The sequence below is a fragment of the Vulpes vulpes genome, chromosome 12 (genome assembly GCF_048418805.1).
Source record: "Vulpes vulpes isolate BD-2025 chromosome 12, VulVul3, whole genome shotgun sequence".
In the NCBI taxonomy this organism is placed as follows: domain Eukaryota; kingdom Metazoa; phylum Chordata; class Mammalia; order Carnivora; family Canidae; genus Vulpes; species Vulpes vulpes.
Window position 1 is genome coordinate 51,547,495 of NC_132791.1, and position 21,696 is coordinate 51,569,190.

General features: G+C 44.8%; 1 protein-coding gene across 2 annotated transcripts in view; it reads right to left on the reverse strand.

The window, feature by feature from the left end:
* PCBD2 (pterin-4 alpha-carbinolamine dehydratase 2) overlaps nt 1-19,428 on the reverse strand; it is a 53,353-nt gene extending 33,925 nt beyond the window's left edge. The window contains exons 1-2 of one of the 2 annotated variants that reach the window (XM_072728574.1): nt 19,251-19,428; nt 16,232-16,363 (exon numbers count right to left, since the gene is read on the reverse strand). In XM_072728574.1, the coding sequence (XP_072584675.1) occupies nt 16,232-16,363; nt 19,251-19,325 (207 nt within the window). In that variant the 5' untranslated portion in view covers nt 19,326-19,428. Of the gene's footprint in view, nt 1-16,231; nt 16,364-19,250 lie in introns of those variants that run through there. The other variant, XM_025994877.2, reaches the window with a different exon arrangement.
* Between the last annotated feature and the right edge of the window lie 2,268 nt (nt 19,429-21,696).

Below are 21,696 nucleotides of genomic sequence, written 5' to 3' on the forward strand. Positions count from 1 at the left end.
GTGTGTGTCCTCTGAGACACTTTCAAGAGCATCAGCAATGCCAAAAGGAGAAGCAAACGCCACTTTCTTACTAGACTGTGCTCCAAAGTCACTGTCAGGTTCCTAACTGAAGATGAAGCATAGTTATGTTGATGAATTTGATGTCATGGATAACCACATCAGTCAGAAAATCGTGAACCTTACGGGCAGGTCAAATGGACAAGGGGTGATCAGCCCTAGATCTGATATGCAACTCAAAGATCTAGAAAAATGGCTGAATAGGGGCTCCTGAGTGGCTCAACTAAACCTCAACTCTTGATCTCAGCTCAGGTCTGGATCTCAGGATCGTGAGCTCAAGCTCAAGCCCGATGCTGAGATCCATACTTGGTGTGGAGCCTACGAAGGAAGGAAGGGAGGAGGGAGGGAGGGAGGGAGGGAGACAGGCAGACAGACAGACCTGCTTCCATCCCTTTGATTTCATTGTACTGACAATCTAAGCTGGCATCATGGACCACTAAGAATCAAGAAGAAAACACAGGAAGGAAAATCCTGGGAGTCTTTTCCCAGGAATGTAATACATATGTGCAAATAAAATGCCTCAAGGGACAAATGGGGGGGATGCATCACCTTCTCAGTTCCTTAGAGAGACCTTCCATGATGGTTCTCCTCAGACTGAATTAGGTCTTAACCATTATTCTTTCTCATAACACTCTTTTCCATGGGAGAAGCAGCATCCATTCGGGCAAATGGTTGGGATCCGCCTGAAGTCAAACCCCAACTCCACTGCTTACTAGCTTAATCTAAACCTCAGTTTCCAATCTGTAAAATGAGGAAAATAGTCTCTACTCCACTTCACACCATTTTGTGAAGATTAAGTGAATAAATACATGCAGCATCTTTACAATATAGTGCTTGGCCCAAGGTTAAGTGTTCATTAAGCATTAGCTAGTAGGATTTTCCTCCATGGCACTTATCATAATTTACAATTATTTTTTTTTTCCAAAGGCAGGCGCCAAACCGCTGCGCCACCCAGGGATCCCCTCATAATTTACAATTATTTAGTCATTGCTTTATTTGTTTATGCTCTCCCTCCACTCCTAGATCTAGTGAGCTCCATGAAAATGGGGACAATATCTGTTTTGCTCATCACCGCACCTCCAGTGTCTAGCTTAGTACCTTGCCTACAGTAAGTGCAGTCACAGCTTATTAGTGCTAAGTGCATAAGTGCTAGGAAAAACTTTCTAGAAGTGGGTGAGATGTGGACATATTGGCCTAAGATAGGTGGAATGGAACAAAGAAGGTGAATAATGGCTTAAAGGAAGAAAAGCATTGAACCAAGATGCCGGGGGTCTTGGCTCCAGCTCCAGCATGGCCACTATTTCATGCTCCATCTAAACCTCGGTTTCCCATGGGCAGCCCAGGTGGCTCAGCGGTTTAGCACCACCTTCTGCCTAGGGCCTGATCCTGGAGACCCAGAATCGAGTCCCACGTTGGGCTCCCTGCATCGAGCCTGCTTCTCCTGCCTGTGTCTCTGCCAATCTTTCTCTCTCTCTCTCTCTCTCTCTCTCTCGTGTCTCTCATGAATAAATAAATAAAATCTCTAAAAAAAATTTAAAAATAAACCTCAGTTTCCCCATTGCTTCAGTGAAGGGGATGATTAAATGACCTCTTAATGAGAAATATAATAAAAAAAATAAATTAAAAACAAATAAAAATAAATGACCTCTTAGTTTTAATTTCTAAGAGACTTTAAGAGGCCTCTGGCAGAGAAATAACAAAAGGTAGGGTTAAGGGCCAGCCTGTGGGAAGCTCTGAAAACTTCTGAGAAGGGGTGCCTGGGTGGCACAGACGGTTAAGCACCTGACTCTTGGTTTTGGCTCAGGTCAGAATCTCAGGGTCATGAGATTGAGCTAGCATCGAGCTCTGCAATCAGTGGGGAGTCTACTTCAGATTCTCTCTCCCTCTCCTTCTGCCCATTCCCCCACCCCATATTCTCTCCCCCCCCCCAAATAAAAGAATCATTAAAACAAAAAAGGAAAGAAAAGAAACCTCTGAAAAGATGGTGTCTTGTAAGATAAAATAGGAAGGAAATGTGATTTTCTGAGCAAAGACCAGCTTGGTCACAACAAAGCTATATGTAGCCCACCAAACACAGGGAGGTAAAAGGCTGTGAGAAAGCTTGTACAGGAGCTCAAGGGGGAGATGAGGTGAACCCAGACCCCAGCACAGTCTTGGTGAAAGACACTGGGTTCTTAGGAACTGATAACCAAGATAATTCTTCAGTTTTAGGTCTAGGTGCTCAACAGAATGGTGGTACTGCTGAAAGCAACAAGCAAGTTGGAGGAAAGAAAGCGAAGACTTTGCTTTCAGATACTCTAAACCTGAGATGCCAAACCCAGGAGAGCCGCACCACAAGGACCTGCCTTTCCAATGTTTAGTCTAGCTCACTGAACCACACCTAGAGCCCACACTTCCCAACACATTACAAATAAAATGTGCCCCCCTTTCCTATATCCTTCCTTAGCTCCTACCCTCAAAACAACCTATCAGACCTTTATTTTTCTTTTTTTTTTTTTTTTGTACCTATTATCAACCTTTCTCCAATTCCCTCTTCCCCCACTTTCCACCCCTGGTAACCACAAGTCTGATCTCTTTTTCTGTAAGTCCTTTTGTTTTTCAGATTCCACATATAAGTGAGATCATACAGTATTTGTCTTTCTCTGACTTATTTCACTTAGGATAATGTCCTCACATGGTAGGACTTCCTCATTTTTTATGATTGAATAATATTCCATTGTAATATTACCACATCTTTTTTTATGTTATTTTAATTCCTGTACATTTAACATATGGTGCTTAGTTTCAGATGTATAATATAGTGATTCAACAATTCTAGGAGTGCCTGGGTTGCTCAGTTAAGTGGCTGACTCTTTGTTTCAGCTCATGATCTCAGGGATGTGAGATGGAGGTCGGGCTCCACCCTCAGCAAGGAGTCTGCTTAAGAGTCTCACCCTCTCCTGCCCCTCCCCCTGCTCCAGTGTGCTCTCTAAAATAAATAAAATATTTTTTTTAAATTCTATACATCACTCACAGTGCTCATCACAGTAAGTATACTCTTAATTCTCTTCACCTATTCTACTCATCTCCTACTCTCCCTCTGGTAACCATCTGTTTTTTCTCTAGAGTTAAGAGTCTGTTTTTTGGTTGGTGTTCCTCTTTTTTTCCTTTGTTCATTTAGTTTTTGAAATTCCACATGAGTGAAATCATATGATATTTGTCTTTCTCTGACTGACTTATTTCACTTAATGTTCTACTTCTTAGTGCTACCTATGTTGTTGCAAATGGCAAAATTATGGGTGAATACGACCCCACTGTGTGTGTGTGTGTGTGTGTGCGCACATACATCTTCTTCTTTACCCGTTCATCTATCAATGGAATTTAGGCTGCTTCCATAATTTGGCTATTTTAAATAATGCTGCAATAGGGATGCCTGGGTGGCTCAGCGGTTGAGTGCCTGCCTTTGGCTCAAGGCATGATCCTGGAGTCTGGGATCGAGTCCCACAACAGGCTCCTTGCAGGGAGCCTGCTTCTCCTCTGCCTGTGTGTCTGCCTCTCATGAATAAATAAGTTAAAAATCTTTTAAATAAATAAATATAGAGGTGCAGATATCCTTTCAAATTAGTGTTTTTGTACTCGAGGTAAATACTCAGTATTTACAATAATACAATAATACAATTACTAAACTGGGGTAAATACTCAGTATTTACAATAATACAATAATACAATTACTAAACTGTAGAGTATTCTATTTTTAATTTTTTGAGGAAACTCCATACTGTTCTCTAGAGTGGCTGCACCAGTTTGCATTCCCATCAAAAGTAAGAGGGTTCCCCTTTCTCCCCATCCTCACCAACACCTGTTGTTTCTTGTGTTGTTGAATTTAACCATTCTGACAGGTGTGAGGTAATATCTCATTATAGTTTTGATTTGATGATGATGAGCATCTTTTCATATGACTGTTGGCCATCTGAATGAATATTTTCTTTGGAGAAATGTATGTTCATGTCTTCTGCCCATTTTTTAATTGGGCTATTTGTTTTTGGGTGTTGAGTTTTATGAGGTCTTTATGTATTTTGGATACTAACCCTCTGTAGGGTAGTCATTTGCAAATATCTTCTCCCATTCTGTAGGCTTTTAGTTTTGCTGTTTCCTTCACTGTGCAGAACCTTTTTATTTTGATGTAGTCCCAATAGTTTATTTTTGCTTTTATATCCTTTGCCTCAGGAGACCCATCTAGAAAAATGTTGCTTTGGCTGATGTCAGAGAAATTACTGCCTATGCTCTCTTCTAGGATTTTAATGGTTTCCGGTCTCAAAGTTACGTCTTTAATTCATTTTGAATTAATTTTTGTGTATGGTCTAAGAAAGTGATCCAGTGTCCTTCTTTTGCACGTTGCTGTTCAGTTTTCCCAATACTATTTGTTGAAGAGGCTGTCTTTTTTCCTTTTTTTTTTTAAATTTATTTATTTATTCATGAGAGACACAGAGAGAGAGAGAGGCAGAGACATAGGCAGAGGGAGAAGCAGGCTCCATGCAGGGAGCCGGATGTGGGACTTGATCCCAGGACTTCAGGATCACACCCTGAGCCAAAGGCAGGCGCCAAACCACTGAACCACTCAGGCATCCCGAGACTGTCTTTTTTCGATTGCATATTCTTGCTGCTTTTGTCAAAGATGAGTTGACCATATACTCATGTTTGTTTCTGGGCTTTCTATCCTGTTCCATTGATCTATGTGTCTATTTTTGTGCCAATGCATACTGTTTTGATTACGAGAACTTTGTAATATAACTTGAAATCTAGAATTGTGATACCTCTAGCCTTTTATTTTTCCAGATTGTTTTGACTACTCAGGGCCTGTTATGGTTCCATACAATTTTAGAACTATTTGTTCTAGTTCTCTTTAAAACAATGTTGTTGGGATCCCTGGGTGGCGCAGTGGTTTGGCGCCTGCCTTTGGCCCAGGGCACGATCCTGAAGACCCGGGATCGAATCCCACGTCAGGTTCCCGGTGCATGGAGCCTGCTTCTCCCTCTGCCTGTGTCTCTGCCTCTCTCTCTCTCTCTCTCTGTAGGACTATCATAAATAAATAATTTTAAAAAATTTTAAAAATAAATAAATAAATAAATAAAACAATGTTGTTGTTGTTGCTGAAGTAATCTCTACACCCAATGTCGGGCTTGAACTCACAAGGCTGAGGTCAAGAGTTACATGTTCTAAAAAAAAAAAAGAGTTACATGTTCTATCAACTGAGCCAGCCACACATCCTAATACTGCTGGTCTTTTGATAGACCCCTTCTTGGCTAAGTTTATTCCTAGGGTATTTTATTATTTTTGGTGTAAATGCACACTGGATTGCTTCCTTAATCTCTTTCTATTGCTTCATTATTAATTTTCTTTACACTGATTCTGTATCCTGTGACCGTACTGAATTAATTTGTCCATTCTAGTAGTTTTTTGGTGAAATCTTCAGGGTTTTCTATGTATAATATATGCCACAACTTCTGTACCTATTCATTCATCAATGGACACTTAAGTAGCTTCCATGTCTTAGTCATGTAAATAATGGTGCCATGAACATAGGAATGCAGATGCCTTCTTGAGTTACTGTTTTCATTTCCTTTGGATATATTCCCAGAATATATAAGTTAATGGAACATATGGTAGCTCTATTTTTAATTTTTTGAGGACCCTCCATATATTTTTAAAGATTTTATTCATTTATCTCTGCTACCCTCTCTGCTGAGCAGGGAGGCTGATGCAGGGCTCAATCCCAGAACCCTGGGATCATGACCTGAGTGAAGGCAGATGCTTAACCAACTGAGCCACCCAGGCACCCCTCCATATTGTTTTCTAGAGGCTATGCCAACCTTTAAGGACCAACTCAAAACTCTCCTTCTCAAGGCAGCCACACTCTAGAGTACACCTCCTTCAGTTTATTATTACCTCACATTTTAGTGTCTGACCAACATGGAAATTTTAAAAATCAACTATCCTGTACAATTCGGATGTGCCACCTCCCCAAAAAAACTGGAAGGTCCTGGTGCACCTAGGTGGCTTAGTCAGTAGAGCATGGGACTCTTGATCTCGGAGTTTTGAGTTCAACCCCCATATTGTGTAGAAATTACTTAAAAATAAAATCGGAAAAAAAAATAAAAAATAAAAAAATAAAATAAAATCTGGAGCACCTGGATGGTGCACTCAGTGGAGTGTTCAACTCTTGGTTTCAGCTCAGGGTTATGAGACTCAGCCCTGCATTGGGCTCTGCACCAAGTACAGAGACTGCTTAAGACTCTCTCTCTCCCTTTCCCTCTGCCTCTTCCCTCTGTGCTCTCTCACTTTCTAAATTAAATCTTTAAAAAATAAAATAGGAGCACTGGGTGGCTCAGTCAGTTAAGATCTGCCTTCAGCTCAGGTCATGATCGATGATCAAGACCCACAATGGACTCCCTGCTCAGCAGGGAATCTGCTTCTCCCTCTGCCCCTTACCCCATTCATGCTCTCTCACGTTCTTTCTCTCTCCCTCTTTCTCTCTCTCTCTCTCAAATAGATAAATAAGATCTTTAAAAAAATTTTTTAATCTAAAAACAAAAATAAAATATATATTTTTTTAATCAGAAGGTCTGGGCAGAAATGGAATCTTGTACTTTTTTTACACTGCCCTTCCACACTCAGAGTGCAGCTAGTCCCTCAGTGGTTGCCAGCTCAAAGACCTCACTACATTCACTGATTCCACCAGAGGCAGGCTCTGTGGCTCTCAGCAGGAAGACCATGTGGCTCCCTGCCCAGCCATGACTGGGTCTGTTCCAGATGCCTGGTATGTGTCCACGGCCAGAGTTGCAATGGTGAGGACAGGGCATTTGAAATCAGTTTGATGAACAATACGGTAGAAGGCCACAATCCTATCTTGCTGGCTGAGAGCACAGGAGCAAACAGATTCATTAGTGGCCTTTGCTGTTTTGATAGGATTGATTTTAAGGATACAATTAAATGACCTCTGATTGCTCAACAGTGATACCTGGGTTACTCTTAAACAAGTGGAGCTTTGTTTGTTTTAGCTGGTGAATAGTGCCTTTCTCAGGGAAGTGTTGTCAAACCCATTTAAGGTGGAAAGTAATCCAACAGATAGCCCTTGGAAAAAAGATTATCCCCTGGAAAAAAATAAATGTAAAAACAATTTTCTGCATCGTAGTAGGATCTAAAAATCTTGCTGTAGGAATCAGAGATGGGAGTCTGATACCCACTGTGACATGACCCAGTGTGACCACAAGCAATCCCAAGGTTTTGGTCTAGTTTGGTGTCCTGTGAAAGCCCATGAATTAGTCAAAATGGCCCATTCCAGCCTAGATCAGAAGGGTATCAGGATGGTAAATTATCTGCAAGATGGGGGAGATGACGTGCTATTCTGTTTTGTTGACAAGAATGTAGGGGAAAGAGCAGAACACAAAGAGCTCCAAGATATGGAAAAGCCCCTCACCCACGTATCCACAGTGGTGGGCTGGATCCCTCCCGGGCGCAGAGGGCACCTGGTCATGCCCAGCCCCAGAAATGGTAGCATACCACTGTAGGAAGAGATATCAGCTACTGAGGTCACTGCTTCACATCCCAAGATCCATATTTTGAAAGAGCTGAATTTAAGTTTCTATGCCCTAATGCACCCAAACTGTACTGACAAAACTCTTGCTTTGCAAATCTGAACACTGTTTTTAATGGCTGTACTGAAGCAAAGGGCTGGTACACTCAAGAAATACAGACCAGAAAAGAATAAGACTAAAATACATTGAAGTTATTATTTGAGGTCTCTTTTAAATTATTTTCTGTAATTACTGAGCTGGCAGTCCATTGTTATTAATTCCTATTCAACCTATTTAAGCAGTCCCAGCAATGCAGGCAGAAAACAAATGCCTCCGTAATTTCCTAACTTTTGAGTGTTATTTTCTTGTCAGTTAAATTTAAAGCAACCCATTTCTGATCACATTATACCAAGTTAATCTCATCTAAAGTGCTTCGCAACCCCTAACAGCTACACTAAAGTTTTGTACTAATGAAAGCAATTTACATAAATGAAATTTATGTCAATGCATTTCATGAAAAATTTTTTATTTTATAATAACTGCAGTACGTATATGATAACATCTGTTGATATTCACAGGCTAAAGCTGGCAAAGATTTAAACCCACAACATTTTCCATGCATCATGTACATTATCTGTGAAAAGCAATAAAAAAAAGCAATGAATGCATTAATCATACCAATATCATCTGCAAAGCATAAATCTGAAATGCCTTTCACGTCAGCTCAAACTGCTTTTTATTTTTTACACACCTGATTTGACGCCATCTGTAAAAGGGCAAGACAAAGACTGCTGAGGAAATTATATTTCTTGGCTGTTTGACTTTCACAAAATACTCAGGCTAAGTTCTGTAAACAGAAGATTTACTACATGACTAAGAAAAAGCGATGCAGTTAAAAGTCCATTTTTATGAAAGGCCCGTGTGATGGCCACAGCATTTTCACACTACACCGTGGCGCCATATTTGCATTTTTGACACCTGTTTTACATTTCCCCTTGTTCGTCCATTACATGAGTTTTCACAAATACACATCAGCTCTAAACCTATTTTATGAGATACACAGCAGAAGCAAGACGCCAAATGATACCATTCTAGGCTCTAGTTTCCCTACCCTGTAGGTCACCAACACTGCTGTCCCAGCCACCACCTGACAACACGAGCAGCATCCTGCCCAGGGCTCCCTGGAGCCCCAGGGGAAACTCCAAAGCGAACATCACCACGAATACACCACACAGATAGTTTAATTAGCTCCTCAAATGTTAGGTCAAGTTTGCTCAAATGTATCTCTCTACTCTCCATTCCAGTGACAGTGGAGGAAGCTTTCTTGGGTTTCAAGTTGGCAGAGGCTACAGAACCCATCAGTGGGCACAAGTGGAGCAGAAGCCACCGTGCGTGGTGAGCATACAGGTTTTCACTTGATCTGGCTCCCAGACAGAGACATGAGCCTATGTTAACAGCAGAGGACGCTTTCTAAGCTACATGATGAATCAGCCTTGGGAACATCCTCCTGGGAGTGTTCCCCTACCTTCAACAGGCAGAGTGAGTTTCCACTTTCAAGAGTGCTCAGATGTGACATTTCTATTATTGCACTGCTGACTCATAACTTTGACGTGCACCAAGTTTTGGCTTACAACAATGAACAATGAAACCTGAATTAATTCTTTCACAAAGAGAACTGTTGAGAGTCGTGTCCCACTGAGGACTGTTAAGATTTTCATTAACAGTTGTCTTCTGGTATCATCAAGGTTTTGACTTCACTAAGTGTTTCAAAATGTTAACCATAAGCCTATTATCAGATTCCTCAATAAAACATTTTTATAAAGTAAGTCAGCCAACAGTAACTTTCAACGGCTCTACAGCAGGAGCTCCAGGGCACAGGAAGGGAAACATTTTACAAACCCCAACTCACATATGGTGCTACTGCTGCTGGACACACAAAACGGGGTTCCCTGGCACCACCACCCTAATGACCCCAGCCACTCAGAAGGCCCCTCCCCGCTCCCCACCCTCTCGATGGCAACAGTTATACCAACCACAATATGATAAATAAAAAGTCCAACAAATGAAGCTTGGACCTTGCCTGCAAGCTCTATCCATGACACACTGTGAAGCTGAAAAGGGCCATTTTTGTAGGGTCAAAATGGGCTAAGTGTTAACGAGTTCATGTGATTCACTCTAACAAAATCGAATGCCTTGAGGGCTGGTCCACTGGAGGAAGCACATACAAGGAACGGGAGCTCCTCCAGGAATTCAGGGAATCCCAGGTCTTTCTCCGAAAGTTCAGTCCCTTTCTCCTGAGTCAAAAGTGTTCTCTATTACCAACTGGAAACTCCTTGTATCCTTCTCCTGGAATTCTTCATTCACCCAAAAGATACCAAACCAGGTGAGGTATCCCAGCGCCACAGCTTACCTATTCCCGATACTAACTTCTTGCCATGCTCAACAAGGGTGGCTCTAGCATCCCCAAATAACATAATGGGGGAGCCCTCCCAGGGGGCTATGCTGCCCGAAGGTCAGTCCAGGATCCTGCCCTGGAGGGCTCCACCTGCTGGCATCCGGAAGAGCTGTTTACTGCGTTCCAAACCCTCACCTGCTGCACCCACTTCCAAAGCTTCAAACTGCATCTGATTTTGTAGGCTCCCCACTTGGCCCCACACATGACAATACCTAACAAAACGGACCTTATGAGACACACCCACATTTCTAACTGAATTTTTTTTTTTATGTAGTCGCCCTACAGTTGCCAAACACCTAAGAATTAGTTTATCTGTCACTGAGGAACCGCTCTCTCCCCAAGTCTACGTAAACAGAAGGCAAAACTCCCTTACAAACGTGTGGAGCCCACCGTGTGGGAGTCCCAGCACTCAGAGCGTGGAGACCTGCAGCTCCAAGTCCCAGCAGCGCTGTGCCCGGACACTTCATGGATGCTCACCGTGCCCATCACACTGCCCAGCAGCTCTCAGCTCAGTACTGGTCCTTCCCAGAGAGACACCACAGCTCTGGTGATAAAAACCTATAGCCTGGCCACCCACCAACACTGTAAGGACCCCCTGGGAATCCTGCTTTTACGGTCTCTAAATATTTACACCCATCTGAGCTATCAAATGAATGTGGACTTTTTGGAACTAACCATACGCTGGAGTAAAGCCACTAAGAAAAAAAAGTTCCAATGTATTTTGCTGGCTACTTATTATTAGAGGAAAACCTAGAATAAACCCAAAGCTTTGAGGAGCTTTTACCCAGGGTCACTATAAATTTTTCTAAAAGGTATGGTTCAGGGCAGCCCAGGTGGCTCAGCGGTTTAGTGCCACCTTCGGCCCAGGACGTGATCCTGGAGACCCAGGATCGAGTCCCATGTCGGGCTCCCTGCATGAAGCCTGCTTCTCCCCCTGCCTGTGTCTCTGCCTCTCTGCCCCTCTGTGTGTGTGTGTGTGTGTGTGTGTGTGTGTGTGTGTGTCTAACAAATAAATAAATAAAATCTTTAAAAAAAAAATAAAAGGTATGGTTCATTTTTTATAGCAATAAGAGGAATGAATTCTACAGCGAATTGTGACACCACTTCACGCACTGTTAGCAAACCATTTAAAGACTGTAACGCCCAACAAGTGTAACCTTCCTCCTGAAGATTTATTGTAGGTAAAAACACTATGTAGAAAACTGAAAAATGTTCATAATCTATAAAGAGGATAAAGAAGAATGTAATTTTTACCTGTATGTTCAGCTGAGACTATTTAAAGCATATGCTAACACCCAGGGTGGGCTGAACTCTGCCAAGGGAGAGAGGGGATCTGTTCTGACAGTGGCTCCCTCCAGTTTACAGAGTCAAGGCCAGGACAGGTGCTGCCACTGCCAGGAGCACAGGGGCCTCCCAGACTCTTGTTAAGGGCAGGGCTGCAGCCAGGGTAACATCGCCTCAGGGAGGTGTGCCTAGGCACACGGAAGTGCCGGCTCACGACAGAAAATTCAAGGCCAATGTCCTCATATATCCGTTCTGTACACACAGATAGTATCTAGAAGATAAACTTCTAGATTAGGACAAAAGGTATGTGCATTTTAAAAGCTGATACACACACTCCTCAACTGCCCTCTAAAAAGATGATACCCCACTGACACCCCCATCTCCTCCCACATCACAGCTGCACCCCCCCCAGCTAGATTCCAAGCCCCAATGTTTTAATTCCTGTCCTGTACATGCCCTTACTTCCCTTGCCCCTCAGTTCCTCCAGTGGACTCGCTTAGCAAAAAGTACAGCCTTGGGGCACCTGAGTGGCTCAGTTGGTTAAGCATCTGCCTTCAGTTCGGGTCATGATCCCAGAGTCCTGGGATAGAGCCTCGGATTGGGCTCCCTGCTCAGCAGGGGGTCTGCTTCTCCTTCTGCTGTTCCCTCTGCTTGTGCTCTCACTCTTGCTTTCAAATAAATGGATAAAAGCTAAAGAAAAAAAAAAGTAGAGCTTTTATTAAACCCAACTCTTCAACTACTTGAATCCCAGTGCCCAAACAGCTGAACTTATGACCATAAATCTCCAGTGACACTGAAAACTGCCTAGACAATAACCACAACCCCCTAATTAGTGGACTGTCCTAGCCTCCAAGATGCCTATTCTACTCTTTTTCCAATTTTCCCAGATCTCCAACATTCCTCCCTCCCATTCCGGCTCATTCTCAATTAATAACCTCCCTAAAAAAATAGAAACCATCAAAGAGAATTATCTCTACTTCCCAGGACAAACGTAGCAACCAACCTTCATCTACATTTATATTTTCTGCCTTCTTTCCAATGACAGTATAAATGTATCACCGGGTGCCCTGTGCTGCTACTTGTTCATTCCATCCTGTGCTCTCTTGCCAACCACGTGCTCTCACAATTATCTCTTCTGACGATTCCCAAACCAGTATCTCCATTCTCACCTCCTACCTCACACATCCAAGAGCTGACCTGCTACCACCACCTGAGTGACTAGTAAGTATCTCACACCTGCCACATCCAAAACAGGATTCTCAACTCTCTACCCTGCCCCCATTTTCCTCAACTCAGTAAATGACACCAACAGTATAGCCTATACCTCAAGCCAAAACCTTGGTATCATCCTTGACTCTGCTCTTCCCTCATATCCAATCTAACGGCAAGTCAGGATCGTTCTCTCTTCAAAATATATGAGGAACCCTACATTTCTCTCCATTCCACTGCTACCTCCATAATCCCCCAACACCTCTTACCTAGCCTGCCAGATGGCATCCTAGATAGTCTGCCTATTTCCCCTCTGACCCTCCTATTGATCAGCCTGGCTGACCAGCGAGGGCAATCTTTTTAGAACATAACTAAATCATGGCACTTCTATGCTTGAAATCCCAACAGCTTTCTTACACAGAATAAAATCTAAACTTTTCACCATACAGGCAAGGCTCCAGGGCTCTGGCCTCTCCCTCTCCTCAGCCCCATCTCCTACCAGTCTCTCCTTTCTGTTCACTCCAGAACACAGGCCTTTTGGCTCTTCCTCAGTCAGGCCAAGATCATTCCTGCTTCAGGAATTTTATACCTGCTTTCCTCTCCTTCAAGAATGTTCTTCCTTTGGGTTTTCATGTGCTGAGCTCCTTCACATGATTCAGGCCTCGGACGTCCCCTCCCTGAACAGGGCCTGCCAGACCCCCCATCTTAAGCAGTGTGCACACCCCTCCATCAGCCTCCATTCCAGTATCCTACTTTGGTCTTTCCGTGGCACTTATCTCTACCTGAAATTATATCATCTACTCATTTGCTTATTTGCATATTGTCTATCTTCTCCATTAGAACAGGAGCTACGTTCGGATCCCTGGGTGGCTCAGCAGTTTGGCACCTGCCTTTGGTCCAGGGTGCAATCCTGGAGTCCCGGGATCAAGTCCTGTGTTGGGCTCCTGGCATGGAGCCTGCTTTTCCCTCTGCCTCTGCCCCCTCCCCCCTCTCTATGTCTATCATGAATAAATAAATAAAATCTTTAAAAAAAAAAACAGGCACTACCTGAGCTTAGAATTGTGCCTGCCAGAGAGAAGATCTTAATAAATATGTGTTGAGTTCATAAATACTACATGTACAAAAAAAAAAAAAAAAGCTGATTTTTAAGACTGTAACTGCATGAACAACTGATACATTGTGAATAAACTCTACCACTGGAGAAAGACTAGAAAAGAAATGAACACTAGATGAAAGAAGTTGCAATAGTAATTGTTCTTAATTTATAACATCCAAAAAATTAAAAAAATAAAAAAATAAATTTATAACATCCTATTTCAGCATTTCCTCTGTTTTATAATAAAAAACAGTATCTTTTCTGCCCTAAACAAGAGGTTAGTGAGACTCTATCAGTGCGAGAGAATCATGACTCTAAACATAGGTTGTGAAACAGAGAAGGGCAACTCCTGACAGCCCGGAACCAACCTGGCACTCCCATGGAGGTCTGGGATTAAACCTGAACATCAATACCAGATAAGGCCACTCCATGACCAGGATGGATTCAAACAAAAACATGATCACACTGCAAGGTTACATGAACACAGAGAAAACATGAACATTGTCCACAATACAAAGTACCGAACACTCCCTCTCCCAGCTAGTGAGTACTGCTTCTTTGCCCATTTCAGCTTTAACCCACTGCAGTCTACTCTCCTTACTGGGAAGAGGTATTAAAATACTGAATCAGAGAACTGCCCATTTTCTGACAGCATCCAATCCAGACCAAACTATCCTTCCAGCACCATCTTCCTGAGAGGCCCCACAGCTCCCTGTGGTGTGCATTCTCCCTCACGGAAACAAGTACCACCGTGCTCAACTAAGCCCAGATGGGTCCCTGGCGGTCCTGGCTGGTGGGCATCGACAGGTATCATGACATCAGATGCAATTATAGGCCACTGTACATGCAGAAGTCGTAAGAGACCTGGCTGGAAAACTGACCCCAAGATATAATCTCAGCACTGGTTCTCTGAATACATTCCCTGACATTGGCTGATTTTGTTATCTGCCTCCTTCTCCTAAAAGCTGAGTGAAAGAAATTTTTTTTAAAAAGTCAAATTAGGGATCCCTGGGTGGCGCAGCGGTTTGGCGCCTGCCTTTGGCCCGGGGCGCGATCCTGGAGACCCGGGATCGAATCCCACATCGGGCTCCCGGTGCATGGAGCCTGCTTCTCCCTCCGCCTGTGTCTCTGCCTCTCTCTCTCTCTCTCTCTCTCTCTCTCTCTGTGACTATCATAAATAAATAAAAAAAATAAATAAATAAAAAGTCAAATTAATAAAATGTCCTGATGAATACTGTTACAATTAATCAAGGATGCCCTACACAGCTTCCTTACCCTCCCATTTCTGAAAGCCACCCCAAGCACAGGGTTAGGGTGGGCTGGACAACTGACTCTTGGGCAGAGCCTGAGGCAACACCACTCAAGTACTTTAAGCCACATGTTCAAGCCTAATAAATTAGCCCAGGCTTAAAGAAGTCAGGCTGTACGCATGTAAGAATTTTAATAAGCCTGGAAAATGCTACCTAGAGCTTATACACGAGCTTACTGTACCAATGGGATTCCCTGCCACCAGCCACGGAGTGCTAAGCCCCTGACAAGAGCTGTCGAGCACATGGGGCAGCAGGGACATGGAATCGGCTTGGTCCAGGTCTCCTCAGGAGTTGGGAGACTCAAAGCAGAAGGCTGGCAGCCAGATGGATGGAGAGCAGAATAGGGCATGCAGCTCAGTGGAGCCAACGGCATTTACTAGGAAAACATGTTGAAGGTTTCTTTGGTGGAAACCTGGTCCTCACACACCCTTCCAGAAACCAGCAAACACTGTAATCAATGTCTGCATTTATCAAATGCCTGTTTATACCCAGAACTGTGTTAGGTACAATAGAGAGTTATTGAAGCAAACATGGTCTCTGCCTTCTAGATGCTGACACCTAATATAAATAAAAACAATAAATCTGTCCAGAGGATTACCAAACTAACTGAACAAACATGAAATAGTCAAAAGCACCAATTTTATATAAATGCAGTAGAGTAAGTGCTAAAGGGCAAGTCATGGGAGATGACTCTCTAAGCAGGGTGGGGCCCTAATGGAACAGTTACCTTGTGAAGGCTGAGTCCCCAAGGGGAGAGGTCAGCCCTTTAAAAAAGCTGCAAGGGCTGGCTCCCGGGCTGCGGGAAATGAGCCAATCAGAGGACAGGGTGAAGCTTGAGGGCGGATTTAGAGACTGAAATACATGTACAGGGAGAAAGAAAACTTGACCAGGGTCCAAGAAAAGTAGGGGAAATTAGTCCAGCAGGTGTATTTTTCTCAACTGCTTTTACTCAGGCCCTCTTCTGATAAACATAAAAAACTCATACTCCCTTTTAATGTTACTTAAATTTTGAAGGGAAACTAAATATCCTAACGAACACCAAACCAGTGGTTTCACAATCTGATTTTCCAAATGACAAAAACCACTCCCTTCCCCTACAGCTGAGAATCATCCAGTTGGATAGTAGCACCTGTCAACGAGGACAGAGCAACTGTCACTGAATTCTTAACAATCCACATGGGACCAGACAACTGGTAGTGTTAAAAAGACCTGCAGCCTACAGTGACACAAACAGATCATGGCACTAGCAAGAATATGTAATAATTACCTGATTAAAATTTTTAAAGGAAAACTCTTTGTAGATGGCATCTCTCTCATGTAATTCTGACCATCCTGCTGCTTTCAGGTCACGGATAACTTGGTTCCTCTCTTCTTTTGTCAAACCACGGGCATCTGCTGCCTATGAAAAGAACACATTTCATATCTGATATGTAGAAGTTCGGTTAAACTCAAACACATAATCCTTTACCTTACAGACAGATGCAAAAAATATCTTAAGGGCAACAATTTATCACTATTTTTGGTTCCTTGGTTCTCAAAAAATATACAAAAACAAGGCTAGCTCTGTACAAAATAAGCTGCCTCCATGGAATATTGTCTCATGCACCTTACTGTTGCCTCAAACTTCACATTTCTGTGCCTCTGGTTTAATACAAGTACAACCATTAACCATGACCACTGGTCATCTTACCAATGGCCAGCATTCCGGGATGTGGGAAACTTGGTAAGCACACTCATGCAAGGAAACCCTGCAAGTCCACTGTCATGAGAATTAGAATTCAGGGCTCTATATTCATGGTCCACTGCTCTTTGTGGAGGCTCCCAAACATCTTGGTAGACTTCACTGCTTATTCATATGGGTCTCAACTCTCTGGGCATACTATCCCCTTTCAGGTCTGATGAAAACTAAGCTCCAGAGAGGGGGGAGAAAAACAAATGTCCACTTAACTCAGGATTTGGGATAATAACTTCTAGGAGTCCACAGATCCTCTGGACCACAAGCAAAAAGCCCTTGCCTTAGTAAAGTGAGGTTTTTTCCAGGACACCAGGAAGACAAATCCCTCCAGTTCGGCCAGAGCACTGTCCACCCTGTTCCTACACGCACCCTGGTGATGAAATTCACAAACCCAGAGTTCTGTTGGTTAACAGGCCCACACATCCAAGCTATTTGTTTTTTAAGGAAAGAAATCTAAACATCACGGCTAGAGAAAGAAGGATACTGTAGGAGAAGTCAAAAGAGCTGAGCACTCCAGCATAAATGCCAACCAATACTTCCAACCATATCTATTTTCGGAGCTATTGGAGGCTCAGGTGAGAGAGGGACTGTCACCCAGAAACACAAAACGTATTATAAGGCGTCCTCACGAAATGCCAACTGGAGGCTGAGCTGGATTCTCCACTGTGAAAGTACAACTCGTTCCCATTTTAGAAATCCTGAAACCTTTTATCACTGACATTAATGTAATTAAGAGAGCAGAATCAGTGAAATTAAGACAACTTATTTTGGGCACCTGGGTGGCTCAGTGGTTGAGCCTGCCTTTTGCTCAGGGTGTGATCCTGGGGCTCCGGGATCAAGTCCCACAGTGGGCTCCCTATAGGGAGCCTGCTTCTCCCTCTGCCTATAGCTCTGTCTCTCTCTCTGTGTGTCTCTCAAGAATAAATAAATAAAATCTTTAAAAAAAAAATCCAAAACACCTATTCATTAGTTTTATAGTGACCCACTATAGGAAATAATCTAAAATTCTTATTAGTCACTTAAATATGTTAATTCAACCCCAAAAACTATGTAAAAGAATTTAAATTATCTGTGTCCACGCTGAGTAGCTGCCAAGAAAACCATTAACCATGCTGTGGGTAATGCAGCAGTCACCTGGAGTGAGCAAAACACGCCCGCTGAGCTGATCTCCACATTCTCCACCATGCACATCCCCAATGAGGGCAATGGTATGTGCTCGGTACTTACCACAGGTGTCTGCCCAAGAACAGGGACTGAGTCCAGGACTGTGAAATGGAGCCACTTCACCTACCTAGCACAAATGGTCCCCTTGCAGACGCACCTTCTGCAGAACCCTTTACGATCGGCTTAATTTTTTTTCTGTGGGAGATGGGGTCAGGGATAGGGAAGAACATAGGGTCTGGAGAGAATGAACTTGATTCAAGGCCTAGCTCTGTCACTTTCAGGTGCGGTGACACTGAACAAATCACTTAGCTTCTCTCAATACCAGTATCCTCATGTCTCTGTCTATGTCTATGGTGGGGGTATCACAACATCTACCTGTCAAATTTTTTTGAAAGGGTTAAAGAGATCTTGAATGTCGACACCTAGCATAAAGCCACCATGGCATGGTGGCAGCCACTCAAATCATGTCGTTTATTCATTCCTCTGAACCCTGTAATGTTACTGGATTATCAGCGCCTTGGGTAGAGGTATGCCTTGGGACACGTTTAGGTGTCAGTAAGCACTCAACTCGTGCTCTCACCTTACTGGCCACGAAACAGAGTCCATCATCATCATTAAAATCTTTTTTTTTTTTTTTTTTTTTTTTTTAGATTTTATTTATTTATTCATGAGAGAGCCAGAGAGAGGCAGAGGGAGAAGCAGGCTCCCTGGGGGAACCTGACCCGGGACTCGATCCCAGGACCCCGGGATCACGACCTGGGCCAAAGGCAGACGCTGAGCCGCCCAGGTGCCCCCGTCGTCAAGCTACCTTCAACGAATCCCTGTTAAACAACTTCCCAACTGCCCAGGGGGCTCTAGCAAGCGGCTGAGGGGGAAATGGGAAGTTTAATGCAACATTTCCCCACTAGGTGGTGCTGCGTGTCCAAACTTTCCCTCAGGTTCATTTATCTCAATACATTAATTTCCAAGGCCGGTAAAGTGACGGGGCGCTCTGCGGAAGAGGAGAGAATAGATGTGCCCCCTAAAATGGGTAAGCGTCACTAACAACCCTCCTACAGCAGCTCATCGCGCCGAGCCGGGGGCTGCGGCGGGCGCTCTCAGCCGGCGCACCAGCGAGCACAGCGCCCGGGCTCGCTAAAGACAGCTTTACAGCTACTATCCGTGCTCTTCTTTCTTTCTTTTTTTTAAGCCAAAATCGTCCTCGGTTTTGTTCCGGCGGGCGGCTTCGTAGACCGCGACGGGACACGGAAGCCCGGGGGTCCGGCAGGTGCCCCGCGCCCCACGCGGCTCCCGCGGTCCGAGGCCGGAGGCCCGCCCGCCCCCGCCCCCGCCCCCGCCCGGGGCCTCGCCCTCCTCCCGCCGCGCTCTCCTTCCCCCCGGCACTCACCGTGGCCGACAAGCTCGCGCCCCGGCCCCGCAGGGTCGCCACCACGAGCCGCGACGTCCCCCGCGCCGCCGCCATGGCCGCCGGCCGAGGGCTGCCCCGCGCGCTGCCTGCCTGCCGCCCGCAGGCGCCCACCGGGCGGGCCGGGAGCCGCGGGGCCCTGCGAACGGCCTCCAGCCGCCGGCCGCGCCGGCCTGCGGGCGCCCGCGCGGCCCGCCCCGGAAGGGCCCGGGCGCCGCAGGGCCGCCGACCGCGCGGGCGGCAGGCGGGCGGCAGGCGGGCGGCAGGCGGGCGGGCGGCCCCCGCAGGCCCCGCAGGCCCCCTCCAGCCCGGGCCGGGAGCGGGGCGGGCGGACGGGCTGGCGCCGCGGGCTGCGGGGACGGTGGGCGCCGGGCGTGGGTCGGCCCGTGGGTCGGCCCGTGTCCCCGCCCGCGGAGGGCCAGAGCCGCCGTGGATCGGCCCGGGGCGCTCCGCAGAGGGCCGTACGCAGATTATTTACGGTAGTAAAAGGGGACGGGGGTCTTTTATGTATTCACCAATATTTTATTCTTACTCCTTTTTTTCTTGCCTTTTTTTGCGATGGGACGCCACATACCATAAAATTCACCCATTGGAGTGTAGTTTACCGTCTTTTAGTATCTTCACTTGGATCTTTTACTAGTTTAAGCAAATAATACAGCCAATTTTTTAAAAAGATGATTTATTCATGAGAGACACAGAGAGAAGCGGAGACCTAGGCGGAGGGAGAAGCAGGCTCCTGCAGGAAGCCCGATGTGGGACTCAATGCCAGGGCCCTGGGATCATGCGCTGAGCCGCCCAGGGTTCTATAATATAATCCATTTTGCGTAAGATTTAGCCATATACTAGAGAATTTTTTCTATGCGTGCCCATTTAAGTTCAACTTAGGTGCTAGCAGTTAATTTTTTTTTTTCCACGTATCGATTGGGGGATAAGCGTTTTTGCCTTAAAATATCCTAAAATTCAGACTTATGGCTCAATCCATATTCTTACCTTTGCCCACTTCACAAAAACTTAATGGAGGAATCTCTCTGCAGACCCTGATCACATGTCACTGATCTCAAAGCATTCATCTAAGACATTCTAGTTTCCTTTGGTGTCTCAAGTGGGCAGAGACTGGAGACAGGATTAAAAGTTTCATTTCCAGTACTTAATTGGGTGTATACAGTTATGAATACTCTGCAAACTTGCTTATTGAAGTGAGAACTGCAAAATGAACTGGTGGGTGTGAGATAACAAGAGATTCCTGATCGGGAGACCTGGGTGGCTCAACAGTTGGGTGCCTGCCTTTGGCTCGGGTCATGATCCCAGGGTTCTGGGATCGAATCCCCACATCAGGCTCCCTGCGAGGAGCCTACTCCTCCCTCTGCCTGTGTCTCTGCCTCTCTGTGTCTCTCATGAATAAATAAATTTTTGGAAAAAACAAAACTCCTGATTGTTTTCTTTCCCTATATCCACTGTAGGAAACTGGCATCTCAGCTCTAGTTATGAAAAGCAGCAGCAGTAGCACACTAGTAGGGCCCCAGGGAAGTGAGGTGCACCAGTAGGGGCTGTGAATACTCTGGCTTCACACAAAAGTCTCTAATTAGTAGGATTTAAGTTCCTTAAGTAAAGATTTACTGAGCAACTTCTTTATAGTGGATACTCTTAGGAAAGGCGGTCTCCTGCTCACAGATCTTTTAAGCCCTGTTCACCCATGTAAGAATGGGCCTTGGGCCTAGAACACTTCCTTACCGATAGTGATAAAAAGCCCATGCAGCCTGTTCGAGGCTTAGCACCTTGTGTGGGAATATCCTTCCCTGATCCAGACTCAGTATATACTCCTTTATTCGTCTTAAGCATGTAAGTCAGATCGTCCTGGGGCATGCCCTCCCCTTTCAGTATTAGAGACTCTGCTGGGTGGGGGTCAACTTGTGCTAAGGCACTAGGGGCCCTCTGGCCTTTGGCTGCTGGGGAGGATCCACTGGCCATGAGGGACCAACGCACACTCCTGGAACTGATCTTGCTTTGTCTCTTCTGTAGGTATACACACACACACACACACACACACACACACATGTAAAGGTTCAAATCCCAGCTTCATCTATTTACTGTGTGTGACCTGGGCAAGTTACTTAACCTCTCTCCATGCCTCCATTTGCTCATTTGTAAAGGGAAAATAATAATAGTACCGTTCTGAACCATTGTCCCTTCCCGCCAGTAACCACCCCAGCCATAGCTGTCCACAACATAAAGCCATAAACTCCTGCCCAACATAACATTCTGAGAAGGTGACTCAACTAAAGTTCTATTTCCATAGAATTTAAGGTGCATTATGAAATGAACTACTCTATCTGGAACACTGGAAACAATCAATCTAAAAGTTACTTAGCAGGGGCCTGGGTGGCTCAGTCAGCTAAGTGTCTGCTTCTGGCTCAGGTCATGATCCCAG